Source organism: Acanthochromis polyacanthus, chromosome 7, assembly GCF_021347895.1.
Source record: "Acanthochromis polyacanthus isolate Apoly-LR-REF ecotype Palm Island chromosome 7, KAUST_Apoly_ChrSc, whole genome shotgun sequence".
NCBI lineage: Eukaryota > Metazoa > Chordata > Actinopteri > Pomacentridae > Acanthochromis > Acanthochromis polyacanthus.
The window spans coordinates 25,690,253-25,704,409 of record NC_067119.1 but is presented as its reverse complement, the minus strand read 5'-3'; the positions used below and the strand labels follow the sequence as shown (position 1 = coordinate 25,704,409).

General features: G+C 42.0%; 1 protein-coding gene across 1 annotated transcript; it reads right to left on the bottom strand.

Annotated features, from left to right (window-relative positions):
• Positions 1–1,277: 1,277 nt before the first annotated feature.
• On the bottom strand, positions 1,278–4,187 carry nkx6.3 (NK6 homeobox 3). The gene is made up of 3 exons (XM_022199849.2): positions 3,650–4,187; positions 2,853–3,022; positions 1,278–2,464 (listed from the first exon to the last, which is right to left on the bottom strand). The coding sequence occupies exons 1-3, from the start codon at positions 4,062–4,064 to the stop codon at positions 2,234–2,236; spliced, it is 816 nt and encodes a 271-aa protein (XP_022055541.1). The 5' UTR covers positions 4,065–4,187; the 3' UTR covers positions 1,278–2,233.
• Positions 4,188–14,157: the final 9,970 nt, after the last annotated feature.

The following is a 14,157-nucleotide window of genomic DNA, read 5'->3' as shown; positions in this document are numbered from 1 at the left end:
GCATTTTGTTTTCAAATCAGTTTCATTTCAGCTGGTTGACTTAGAAGGTTTGCTCATTTAAGTTTTCTTGTTAATCATCTAAACATTTTTAGTTTTACTTTGGCTTTTATTGCTTACAGTATTAGGTTAATATATATATAATATGTGTGTGTGTATATATATAAATATATATATATGTATATAGTTATGTTGGTATGGAGTTATGTTAACACAAGATGATTAATCTTCAGTATTAATTATTATATTAGAATTTTATACTTTTTAATTCACATTTTTACAAGTTATTCTGACTTTTTTGTGCTGTTATTCCTCCGTTTCAAAGGACAGGATGGTTTTGAAAACAGGTCAAAGTTAGGCACAAGAGACATTTCTAAATATCCTCAGGACTGACTGTGCTGTGCAAACAAACTGCATATAAGAAACTCTCAATAAACCTCACAAGAAGAACATAAGTGAGACTAATTAAATATGTTTTTATATATTTAATATAATTAAAAATATATATTATTAGAAAATAATACAAATAAAAAAACATTCACTGATGGAATGTGTAGCTAGAATGGGTATTAGGAGCAAGATGTAAAGAGTTTAGAGCAGATATCTAAATGCAAACACTTGAAGGAATTTGACCTAAATATGTCGGTGCCTCCTCATGCAACTTGACACAAACCTTTTTTATTGTATTTTAGCTCATTTTATAAGTACAAGACACCATTTTCGAAAGTCTAGTCTATTATTTCGGTTAACTTGAAAGCTTTCCCTCACCTTGTTTTTGGTTTCAGAAAACACTAATAGCCTTGTTTTTCAGGACAGAGATGTTAAATTGTGCTGCTTGTATGGTTTTTTTTTTACCTGAACTGTCTGAACTCTCCAGCTGTGCCACGGTGTTTTCTTACCGCAGACAGAACTGTCTCAGCAGCATTCCTTCGGCTCTTCGTTGGACTGAGTCACCTCGCCTGATATCAGATAAATGAACCATTTGCGTCCTGAACTCACTGATCCCAAATGGTGACCGAGCTGCTCTGTTGATATTGATTTCACGTTGAGGCAGGTTGCGGGGGGTGATTGTCTTCAATTAAGCTGTATCACTCAAGTAAATCACACCAGGTTTGACCTCTGACCTCTGCACATCTCTTCAGCTTTTGTGCCTTTTTTTCCGCTGCCGTTTTATTTTAACTGTCACTTCACAGCTAATACACCGCCGCTGCAGCCAATAATGTTTGTTTAGGTCAGACTTTTTTAAATGCAAAAACAGACAAGACAATTCACCACCTAGCTTGATAAATAATTCACAATAATTTATTGTGTATGGTTTCAGGTGCCTTGTACATTGTACACCTTAATGGGTTTTTTTTTACAACATATTTCAAAAGGGACAATTTTTTTGACAGACAATAAAAAAACAAGACATGAATTTTAACCAACTTCAAGTCAACATTCAATTAAAGCATTTATCAGAATTACAACTCAGACTTGTAGAATATTAGAACTGATAACAACATGTGAATGGTACATATTTTCCATGACTATTTATTACGCTACTGCATCTGTTTCTGCACTTAAACACAAATTCTTGTCTTTTAAACAGGCTTTATTTGATTGTGTGGACCTGTGGTGAAACTATATGCAAAGGAAGAGAACGTTACATTTAGTGTCTGGGGAAAAAAATTAAATAATATTTTATTTATCTTATTTTATTTGAAGATAAATTTACTAAAAATACTTGTCCTGTTTTCTGAAAGGTTGAGAATTTTTGATGCCCCCTTTTTTTGGTGTAAAGAGTTTGGTTTTACCTTTAATATTAGCCAAATTATTGAGTTTATTGATGGCTTATGAACATTTAGTGAAGTTATTTTGCAAATGGCACGCATGTTTCATTTTGGGATCATTAATAATAATCACAAGGAGCAAATGAACAAATTCAGGTTACTCTTTGTAAATTTATTCCTATTATCAAGGGCATCATGCAGATTTTTCCAGGTCATTTTCTCATATTTTTACAAAAGTATGTGAACAGTATGATCCTCAGGAACAGTGTAACAGACCACAGAGAATTTTTACAGTAACTTATAAAAGTAAACATTATTTTTCGTCTATTGAACCCTCTTGTGATCTCTTCTGAACATGCTCACCGTTTAAACTTTGTATTCCAAACTAATTATGTTTCTTACAGCATGCAGGTCTGCTGAGAAGCGTGTTTTAAGTGGGTTTGCATGTTTTCTAATGCGCATGATCAGACGTGGTGCGGCCCCAGGCGCAGCACGGAGAAAGCCCTGCGGTGTTTGCGCAGCAGCAGCCGGATCTTATCGTCGTCTGAGTCGGGATCCAACGGCTTGTTGTACTCTTCGTCCTCCACTTCGTTCTCCGAGGCCTCCCCGCCCTGCCCGGCGAGGCTGGCCTGCGTGGAGCTCGGCTCGGAGGCGCTCTTCTTCCTCCACTTGGTACGTCGGTTCTGAAACCACACCTGAAACACAGAGGGGCAGTTTTCTCTCAGTCAGTGGGTGTGACTCCCGATGAATCAAACTGGGTTGCTTAATGATTTACATCTTGTTTGCACACGTTGTGAAAGCTGGAAAGACACGAAAACAATCCGTGGTGCATTTTTTTTCTTTTTCTGCATGGTGAGTATTTCTCATCACTTCCTCCTGCAGCCAAATAACTCACATGCCAAGATTGTATCTCTGCACATGCCCTACTTTAGTGAATCAGCCTAATTTTCTTTCAAATGAGGTATTTCAGGAAGCTGCACAGGTGCAGAAAAGTACAGCAAAAGCACTGGAGTAACTACAGAGAAAAAACACCAAATATGAAAAGGATAATATTTGCACCGTCACACATGTTATCAGCTTTACCTTGACCTGTGATTCAGTCATTCCCAGAGAATAAGCCAGTCTGGCTCTCTCAGGCCCGGCCAAGTACTTGGTCTGCTCGAAGGTTTTCTCCAGAGCAAATATCTGATGTCCACTAAATGTTGGTCTGGTGTGTTTCTTCCTGCTGGACATCTCCCCAAGAGGAGCAGCGCCTGGAAAAATCACATCACAGACGGAAACAGTTTTCTTTAGAACACAGGATCGAACCTTCTCAGCTAAAACGTGACAGTTTATATTCTACGTTGGGTTAATGTCGTGTATACATCCAGACATAGACACAGATATATCTGCATTTTACTGCATGTATTTCTGGTTCTCGTTCTGTGTGTTACAAAATACAAATCACGGCATCCGTTAATAAACACTATTGTTTCCTGCATTAGTTACAAATCCTCTACGTGCTGTCTGAATTATATCTTATAAATATTTGTTCGAATGATTAAAAAGCCAGTTGAGCTCATCCTAAATAGGTTCCATTTGGAGATCTTTTACTTTTAGCCAATCACTGATTTCATAAATACAGACATCAATCAGTGTTTTAGCATAAACTTGAATAGAAAATAGATCAAAGTTTGAGCCAAATCTAACACCTGACTCGCACTCATTGTACTTAAATCTGTGTTTTTCTTGATCTAAATCTGATTGACTCAAATGACTCTGCAGCTTTCTCCATCTCTAAAGTGCATCATCTCCTGCTGACTCCTCACAGACAGACTCAGAAGTCAGAAAAGTGCTAGATGTGGATGCTGCTGGGTCCGGTCTGCAGGATTCAGACTCACTGTTGGTGCACTGCTGCCTCCCTCCTCTCCACTCACAGCTGCTCTCTGCCCAGCAGCTCACACTACGAGCCTTCATGGGGCACTCGGCGCCCGGCTTGGAGAAGCCGCCCAGCGACGAGTTGTAGTCTCGGTTGTAGTACATGGACGTGCTGGTGACGGAGGGGCCGAAGCCCCCCATGGTGGAGTATCCGGACAGCAGGGTGGTGGTGCCTGTGGAGCCCACGCCGACCATGGAGCGGCTCAGGATGTCGCTGATGCCGTGAGGCGTCCCTGGCGGCAGCTGGCTGTTCAGGCCCGGGTTGAGCTTGTAGAAAGAGTTGGGCACCGAGTACTGGCACACTGGCGCCTTGAGGTCGGAGGGGAACTGGTTCAGGCTGTTGTTGAACAGGAAAGATCCCTGGATGTTTGGATCCATGGGAAGTACTGTCTCTCAGTATCACATCCAGTAAGATCCAAGCAGGAAAAAACCTCTGATGGCCAAAGAAGGGTTTCTCACACCCACCGGGAATATCTGGACTTGCCACCACGCCCTCAATCCCCAGATATTCAAACAATTAAGAAGACTAATAACAATTTTAGCAAAGTCCCTGGTGTCTGTCGAAGTTTCTACCACATCACAAACAGCGTAGCAGCAGATAAACTTCAGTCTTTCACCTCTTCCTGTCCAGTTTGGCGGTCGATAGCTCCATATCTGAAGGCTCAGTCGAATCCCCCGGACAATGATTTTGGTGTTCTCCTGAAGACATATGCCTCCTGCCTGCTCTCTCCTCAGAAATCATAAATAAGCAGTATCTGGAAATGGAGTGGCACCTTGATAAAGATAGGCCACATTAGAATGCAGCCTGGGATTGGCCTGGGTCTCACTGCTTTAATGCCTTTCTATTGGCTCCTCGGTGGAAGCCAAGCCTTTTATTGGAAAGCAGCAGATTAATAGTGTTTTGAACAGGTGGAGTGGGAACAAGTAGATTTTCTGATGGCCTGCCATGTCTGACCAAGTGTGGTGCAGCTGGAGTACACAGAGGAGGAGATGAAGGAGGGCTGCTCGGTTTCCTGATTCAACGCCACGGGAAAGTAACTGTTAAACAAAAAAACAGGATTTCTAACTATTTAAGAGGTTCACATCAGCAAAGAGATTTCTGAGATAAATAATCTGTAAACATCATCGACCTAATCATCACTACCCATATTCAATGTTTCAGAGACAAAAATGGAGACAAAACCTTTGATAAGTCATCAAAAAGCTTTTCAATCTCAGCACAGTCAATCAAATCTAAATCTGGAACTTTTTTGAACGTCAGATTATAATATATAATGGACAGCAGAGAATCACATGATCATCTGGTTCACGACGTTCAAAGATCCTCAGATTTATTAAGCTAATGATTCTGCCTCTGAGTGATGAAAATCTAGGTTTTTGTATATGAAATTATTAGGAATGTAATAATATTGACATAAAAATCGGTTAATATCGTTTCTGTTGCCTATAGTGAAAACTGATAAAATAATGCCTGGATTTTGCCGGCATTCACTGACACGCAAATGATCACATCATCAAACTGCGTCACGAAGCATGTAAACAAGCTATGTGGCTGCACTAACAAGCTTACTGTGCCTCACTAACAATATATTAGACCCTCCAGAAAAACGCGGGCTAAAATCCTTGATTCCGCGGGCTAAAATCCTTGATTATGCAAATAAATATGCAGGGTTTTTATGCCATTTTATGCGGGAAAATTGCGGAAAGTTGCAAAGTATGCGAATAGTTGTGAAATATGCAAAAAGATGTGAAATATGTAAGAACTGGGAAAAAAAGGTGATTCTTCTACATCCTGTTACTAGGCTACCACTGAATGAAAAAGAGCAATATAAAGATAAACAGACATACTACATGCAAGACACATCACAGTAAGTGCTGCCAATGTTTCATTTATTATCAGCTTAAGCATGACTTAAACATTCCTAAATCACAAATTTCTCAGAAATAAAACATTCTTTCTGCTTTGTTATACTTTGAGGTAGAGCAAACTACCTGCAACATGGTTGATTTTATTCGGTGCTCCAGAACGATGTTGCACGGGGTGCAAAAAAGTTTCCCCCACTTTCGTGCAGTAAATCTGGGTACTGTTTTGCCCAGTCTCCAGCTGAAATATTCGTAGGTAAATGTGATCTTTGAGCATTTGCCATTCTTGTTTTTCGTCTCTGAGCACCGCACTCCACATCAGCTCGTGCTTCTAGTGTGTGTGTGAATGCGTGAACTGATGACGTCAGGCCGGGCGTCACATAAAAACTCACTCACAACTCCATTTATATTGGTTATAGTTTTCTCTTTTTTTGCGGAAATTGTGAAATCAAGCGGGACACGCATATTTCTCTTTTTTTTGTGGAAATGTGAGATTCTTGTGGGAATTATGCGTTGTTTTGCGGGGATTATGCGGCCTTTTGGGAAATAAGTGACCCCCACATAATCAGCGGCATTTTGGTGATTAATGCGGGAATTCATGCGATTGCATAATCACGTTTTTCTGGAGGGTCTAATCAGCCTTAAAAACCCACAAAACACCCCTCTATATTTGACCATACTTAGTACAGTCCGGGTCCCCCTTCTATAAATCTGCTTGGAATCTTCCACTTCCTGTTTGTCAAAGCGGCCTTCTACCTGGACAGGTTTTGTTGGAGCTTGTCATGGACCCGTCAACAACTGGGACCATGCAGTGTTAGTATTGGTTTTTTTTGTCATTTCAAACAAATAATTATTCACACAGTTTGGTTAAAAAAAATGTTTATTTAGCTTCTTTGAGTTACAAAGTGCTGGTGTTGCCAATTTGAGTGCACGCATTTTGGTTACATACAGTCATGAGTTTATCAAATTAGTTTAAACAATTAAGTCATTGTACCTTTGTTTCTGCTTCTGCTGCTCCACACGCTGCTGAGGTCCTGGCAAAAGAGGAAGTGATGTTTGAGGCACTCTTTTATGCTGGAAGATGGGAATTGGAAGGCGCCAACTCCCGGTGCTGCGAAGGGGAGAGCGGAAGTGCAGAGGCCTCAAGAAAAGCAGCATTTATGCATTTGTTTTAGTTTTGGGGTGGTATTGTTGTTTCATATGTATAGGTATTTGTATTATGTCTTTAAGTAATAGGTGGGTTTATTTTGGGAGTTTTATGGTGTGAAGATTAGGTTTTTTTCCCCCTGTTGTGTGTTGGTAGGCTAGCCTATGTGTATATATACCCCTCCTTTTGTGTCATTCATTAGGTCAGGTTTGTTTAGTTAACACTTATGTTGAGCTTTTTGTTTGGTTGACCTCAGTTTATTTAAAGGGCCCAGAATTAGAATTTCTGTTGATACTTTTTCTTGATGCATTTTAATCCCTTTTGTAATTTTGAGTATTCTATGGACCGTCATTTTGGCATAATAAAGCCTTAAAGAATTTAAAGACTCCTCTTGTGTCCCTGCCTAGCTGCTTGGTCCCTGACAATTGGTGGCAGCGGTGGGATCATTCAGTATAGGACACAGGAAGGACAGAAAATGCCGCGAGGAGGAAAAGGAGGAGGAAGTAGACCTGAAATGGAGACCCATGCAGATGGTGAGGTAGAGGAAGGTGAGGTTACAGATGGAGTCATTGCCATGGGGGGTAAAGATAAAGGAGAACCTACCATTGCAGACCTTACCAGCATTCTTCGTTCCCACATGGGGCAGCAGCAAGCACGTGACGCTAGGTGGGAACAGGAAATGATACGCCAAGAGAAGAGGTTCAAGACACTTCAACACCAATTTAGCCTTCTACAAATGGAGGTGCAAGTACGAACAACGCCAGAGCCATCTCTCCCAGACCAGAGTCCTCATGGTGATGTAGAAGTGGTCACCCCTCCAGCGCAGACAGCTTCCTCATCGGTGCCTCACCACCAGAGCAATGCTCAGTATGGTCAGTCTCACTTTTCTAAAGAGCCTAAACTACAAAAATTAACTGAATCAGATGATATTGAGCACTTCCTTATAACCTTTGAAAGAATAGCGGTGGCTTGTCGCTGGCCTAAAACAGACTGGGGTTTTCATCTTATCCCATTATTGACTGGTAAAGCTAGAAGTGCCTATGTACGCATGGATGTGGATGATTCTCTCAACTATGACAAAGTTAAATGTGCCATTCTTAAGAAATATGACATCAATCCTGAAACGTATCGCCAAGCATTCAGGTCTCTTAATGTGGAGCCCGAGGAAACCCCCAAAGAGCTGTATGTGAGACTTAAAGAGCTTTATGGGAAATGGGTGCAACCAAAAGACAAAACTGTTGATGAAGTTGGTGAAATTATTATCCTTGAGCAATATTTACGAATGCTTTCTCCTGAGCTCCAGATTTGGATCAAAGAGCATGACCCACAATCTGCAGCAGACGCTGCTGTGTTGGCTGATGTGTTTGTAGCTGCTCGCCGGAAAAATGCCTCCTGGTTCTACAAGCCCTGCGGGACAGTAAATGTTGGTCAGAAACCTGCCTCTACTCAGCATGGTTCCAGATCTTCTATGAATGTGAGTAAGCAACCTGTGAAGGAGAAGAGGCCACTGGCCAGTGGTCCCAGTAAAATCCCTAATAAAGTTGTGATATGTTATTTGTGTGGACAGGAAGGACACACAAAGCCAATGTGTCCTCAAAACCCGGTTAGACTTACACAGATGTGCTATGTTCCCAGGGAAAACTGTGAGACTGAGCTGAAATGGAGACAGCCACTTAAAGAGACCTTAGTTGAAATTAATGGTCAGGACCTTAGAGCACTTATTGACACTGGAAGCAACCAAACTCTAGTGCACAGACAGTATGTTTCTCCCCAGGCTATTTGCTCCACCGAAACTGTCCCTATTCGCTGTGTTCATGGGGATGAAAAGCCCTATCCAACAGCGGATGTGTATGTCAAAGTGCAAGGACAAACGTATCTTTTGAATGTTGGTGTTACCAATAATCTGCCATTTCCAGTGGTATTAGGCCATGACCTGCCAGTTCTCTTGGACCTGATCCATCCGAGCCAGATGTGTAATGTTGCTCTAACCCGGGCCCAGGCAAAGACTGCAAGAGCACATTCAGGTGAGACAGATTGTACTTTGTCTTCTCTGCCTTTCTATGATGCTGAAGTTGAGGCAGAGCCAGGAAAACCTCGCAAATCCCGTAGGCAGCGACGGCAGGAGAAATTCCAGCATACAGTGATGTCTCCCACTATAACAACCCCGGAGTTCCCATTAGGTTTTCAGTTGCCTCTAAACCTGACTCAGCTACAGCAGGAAGATGCAAGCTTAGCAGATTGCTTTGAGAGAGCAAAAGAGTGTGAAGCTGATATGAATGAAGGCTTTGAGGACAGTTATGTGCTCCAGAATGGTATAGTTTACCGTCAACATGGGTCAGGCAGACAGCTGATGGTTCCTAAAGTAGCCCGAGAGGCAGTGCTTTCTTTAGGCCATGCTATTCCCTGGGCTGGCCACCTGGGGAAACATAAGACAACAGCTCGTATAAAACGTCATTTTTACTGGCCTGGATTACGCAAAGACGTAGCCCAGTTCTGTCGGAGTTGCCCTCAGTGCCAACAAACATCAGTAAAACGGCCAACCAGAGCACCTCTCCAACCTCTTCCAGTGGTCAGTACACCATTTGAACGTCTTGGAATGGATATTGTCGGCCCTGTAGAAAGGAGCAAGTCAGGAAACAGATTTATGCTTGTAATTACTGATTATGCTACAAAGTACCCAGAAGTGTTTCCCCTGAAATCAGTCAAAGCAAAGCCGGTAGCATTCTGTCTTGTTCAGTTGTTTTCAAGGGTTGGGTTTCCCCTAGAGATTCTCACCGACCAGGGTACCAATTTTATGTCAAAACTGCTTAAGGATGTGTACCAACTGCTGGGAATCAGAGGTTTGAGAACTACTCCATATCATCCACAAACGGACGGGTTGACTGAGCGGTTTAATCAGACACTCAAGCAGATGTTGCGCAAATTTGTTGATGACACGGGTTCAGATTGGGACCAGTGGATTCCTTATTTATTGTTTGCTTACAGAGAAGTGCCACAAGCTTCTACTGGATTTTCACCTTTTGAGTTGCTCTTTGGTCATGAGGTAAGGGGGCCTTTAACCCTCCTTAAAGAGATGTGGGAGGGAAAGCAGGGAAGTGAAGAACCCAGTAATGTTGTTTCTTATGTTCTTCAGATGCGAGAAAAACTGGAGAAAATGACTGAACTGGCACGGGAACATATGGCAGCTGCCCAGCATAAGCAAAAGACGTGGTATGACCAGTCGGCGAGAGAGAGGAGCTTTGAGCCTGGCCAGAAAGTGTTAGTGATGCTCCCTACAGAGGAGAGCAAGCTGCTGGCTAAGTGGCAAGGACCTTTTGAGGTAAAGCGAAAAATCAGTTCAACTACATATGAGATCTCCACACCAGGACAGAGTCGTCCTATGCGCATCTTACATGTCAACCTGCTGAAAGAGTGGATTCCAAGAGAGGTGGAGAAACCTAGTGTGCTGCTTATTCGGAGCGTAGGTGATGAAGAAGTGGAAGAGCAATATTTGCCAGTCCCTGCCCCTGCGGTTCCCAACATGGACCATCTCTCAGAGGCTCAGCAGTCACAAGTGAGGTCTCTTTGTATGCCAGCTGTCTTTCAGAAAAATCCTGGCCGGACATCACTGGTACAGCATGACATTGTTTTGAAGAAGGATGCTGCTGTTAGACGTATGAGCTATCGGATTCCTGAGCGCCTCCTCGGCCCACTGAAGAAGGAGATTGATCTGATGTTGTCCCTTGGAATCATCGAATCATCTAAAAGTGAGTGGTGCAACCCTGTGGTGTTGGTTCCTAAAAAGGATGGCACAATCAGATTTTGTATTGATTTCAGATATCTAAATGCAGTTTCTAAGTTTGACTCTTATCCTACACCACGCATTGATGACCTAATTGACCATCTGGGCAAGGCAAAGTACCTCACTACTATTGATCTGTGTAAAGGATATTGGCAGGTACCTTTGGTGCAGTCATGCCGTGAGCTGACAGCTTTCAGAACCCCTTGGGGACTTTATCAGTTCACAGTTATGCCGTTTGGGTTACATGGGGCCCCTGCTACTTTCCAGAGACTGGTGGACAAAGTCTTGGGTGGTTTGTCTGAGTTTGCCATAGCCTATTTGGATGACATTGTGGTTTACAGCAACACTTGGGATGAACATCTGAAACACCTTAAAGTGGTCTTTGAGTGTCTCCATTCTGCAGGGCTTACTGTCAATGCTGCCAAGTGCACCTTTGCCAAAGCTGAGACGGAATATCTTGGCTAGGTCATTGGAAGAGGGGTTATCAGGCCACAGATTCAAAAGGTACAGGCTATCCAGTCCTGCCCGCTCCCAAGAACGAGGACGCAGCTTAAGTCCTTCCTAGGTATGGCAGGTTGGTACCACAAATTTATACCCAACTACTCTGCCAGAGCTGCTGCTCTCACTGACATGACCAGTCCCAAAGGACCCAGTCAGTTGTGTTGGGCTACAGAGTCAGAAAGCGCCTTCAAGGACATCCAACAGGCACTGAGCAGGGATCCTGTGTTGTACTGTCCTAACTTTCAACAACCATTCATCCTTCAAACAGATGCCTCAGACCGTGGGCTGGGGGCTGTTCTCCTCCAAGGTCAGGAGGGTGATCGTCATCCTGTGGCTTTTGTGAGTAGAAAGCTGTACCCAAGGGAGGTGCGTTATTCAACAGTGGAGAAAGAGTGCCTAGCAATCAAGTGGGCTTTGGATTCTCTTAAATATTACCTCTTGGGGAGGGAATTTACCCTAGAAGTGGACCACAAGGCACTGAAGTGGCTTGGGAGAATGAAAGACACTAACAGCAGAATAACCCGTTGGTACCTAGCTATGCAACCATACAGGTTTGAGGTGCATCACATCCCTGGGAAACAGAATGCCACTGCTGACTACCTGTCCCGCTGTCCCAGCGAGCCACCAGAGGAGGGGGAGTGTGTCATGGACCCGTCAACAACTGGGACCATGCAGTGTTAGTATTGGTTTTTTTTGTCATTTCAAACAAATAATTATTCACACAGTTTGGTTAAAAAAAATGTTTATTTAGCTTCTTTGAGTTACAAAGTGCTGGTGTTGCCAATTTGAGTGCACGCATTTTGGTTACATACAGTCATGAGTTTATCAAATTAGTTTAAACAATTAAGTCATTGTACCTTTGTTTCTGCTTCTGCTGCTCCACACGCTGCTGAGGTCCTGGCAAAAGAGGAAGTGATGTTTGAGGCACTCTTTTATGCTGGAAGATGGGAATTGGAAGGCGCCAACTCCCGGTGCTGCGAAGGGGAGAGCGGAAGTGCAGAGGCCTCAAGAAAAGCAGCATTTATGCATTTGTTTTAGTTTTGGGGTGGTATTGTTGTTTCATATGTATAGGTATTTGTATTATGTCTTTAAGTAATAGGTGGGTTTATTTTGGGAGTTTTATGGTGTGAAGATTAGGTTTTTTTCCCCCTGTTGTGTGTTGGTAGGCTAGCCTATGTGTATATATACCCCTCCTTTTGTGTCATTCATTAGGTCAGGTTTGTTTAGTTAACACTTATGTTGAGCTTTTTGTTTGGTTGACCTCAGTTTATTTAAAGGGCCCAGAATTAGAATTTCTGTTGATACTTTTTCTTGATGCATTTTAATCCCTTTTGTAATTTTGAGTATTCTATGGACCGTCATTTTGGCATAATAAAGCCTTAAAGAATTTAAAGACTCCTCTTGTGTCCCTGCCTAGCTGCTTGGTCCCTGACAGAGCTCATGCAACAAACATTTTGGGTAACTGCACTTTAATATGAATGGATGACACTGAATTAGAGTCTGTTTTAATGAGACTGAGTTCAGATGTGTAACTCTGTCATTAAATAGGAAATAATTTCTCAGAATTCACAGAGAAAAGTCTGAAATGTTTGCTAGGTTAGCGTCCCACACGTTCTTTGGCTCAGCTAAAGCGAACTCTCTCCAGCTTCTGGATCTTTTGAGTTGCTTGTTCTTAAAATATCTTGCTAGAGGTGCTGAAGCTCAGAAAGTCTGAGATGTTTGTTCAAAATCAGCTCATTCTCAAGTCTTATCTGAACTGTCCTCTTTTGTTTGAACTTTCCCTAAACTTAGGAGTTAATGACAGAGCAGCACATCCAGACTCGGTCTCATTTATGTCGAGATTAAACTTCAGTGTCATTCATTGATGTTAAGGTGCAGTTTTTCAAATGTTTGTAGCATATGCTCCCGACCAAACCAGTCCAGGTGGAAGACGATGTGAAGAGAAGCTCCAGAGGATGAATATCACACATTTACGTTGGAAATAAATGTCCTTTAATTAGACATTGTCATGACACTCGGCCCCAAAGATTAAAACCTTTTACGGCTCACAATCTGCAACAGTTCACACATTAAAAAGTATCTTTCTGACTAAACTAAGATAAAAAGTGAAAAAAACTGCCTGATTCCTGCATCATGAATGTAAATCTTTTTTTTATGACAGTAAACTGAATATATTTGGGTTTGACATTTTATAAACCAAAACAAGAAATGAATTACTGGAGAAAACAACAGATTAATGGACAAAGAAAATGTGTATTCCAACATAAATGGCTGAATTACTCCCAACATTACAAGATGCATACAATTTAAATTCAATTTTATTTATATAACACCAATTACAGGTCAAATTGTCTGTAGACGCTTTATTTTTAGATTTTTTTATGTCATATGACAAACTAAGAATTTTAAACCTCTTGACTAATCCAATTTATGATTTGGTTTTTAAGAGACTAATGGACAATTAAAATAACTTTCTCTACTAAAACTAATAAACATGAGGTCAAATAGAAGGAACAATTTTAAATCCTGCAGTCTCACGACGACAAGAATAAAGTTTCTCAACAAAAACTAAATCTGCTGGTGGATTCCATTGAAGTCCTAATAAATGATAAAGTGTGATACTAAAGGTTTGTGGTGCTAAAAATCTCAAAGTAAAGATATCAAGTTGAACATCTGGATGGAGGCTGATAAAAGTTGACCTTCCTCCATTTCTCTGGAGACGACTCCATGGATTTTATGGATGCTGGTTAAAGACCTGCTCTTCTAGTCGTCTTCCTTCTAGTCGCTGTTAAAAGTCACTCCATCCTCGCTAACTTCAACACCTCTTCATGACAACTCGTTCTACCTCAGACCTAGTGGAAACTCCAGAAACTCAGAAAAACCCGTCAGAACTCATGGAGACTCGAAAAACTCGACAGGCGGGGGAAGGTGTGGTGGGCAGTGGGGGGAAGTGGGGGAGTAGAGGGGGGAAAGCCGCCACCCTCCTCCCCACCTACTCTCCACCCTGACTCCACCTAGACTCCACCTTGGCTCCACCCATGTGGTCACTTTATTAGGAACAGAAACTACGATGACAAAGGGACGACGAAATTATTTTATTTATCTGATCTGTAGGTCAGTAAGGTAAGGGTTTGCCTATGGAGCTGTAGGTTGCTGGTTCAAGACCAGACCCTTCTTAA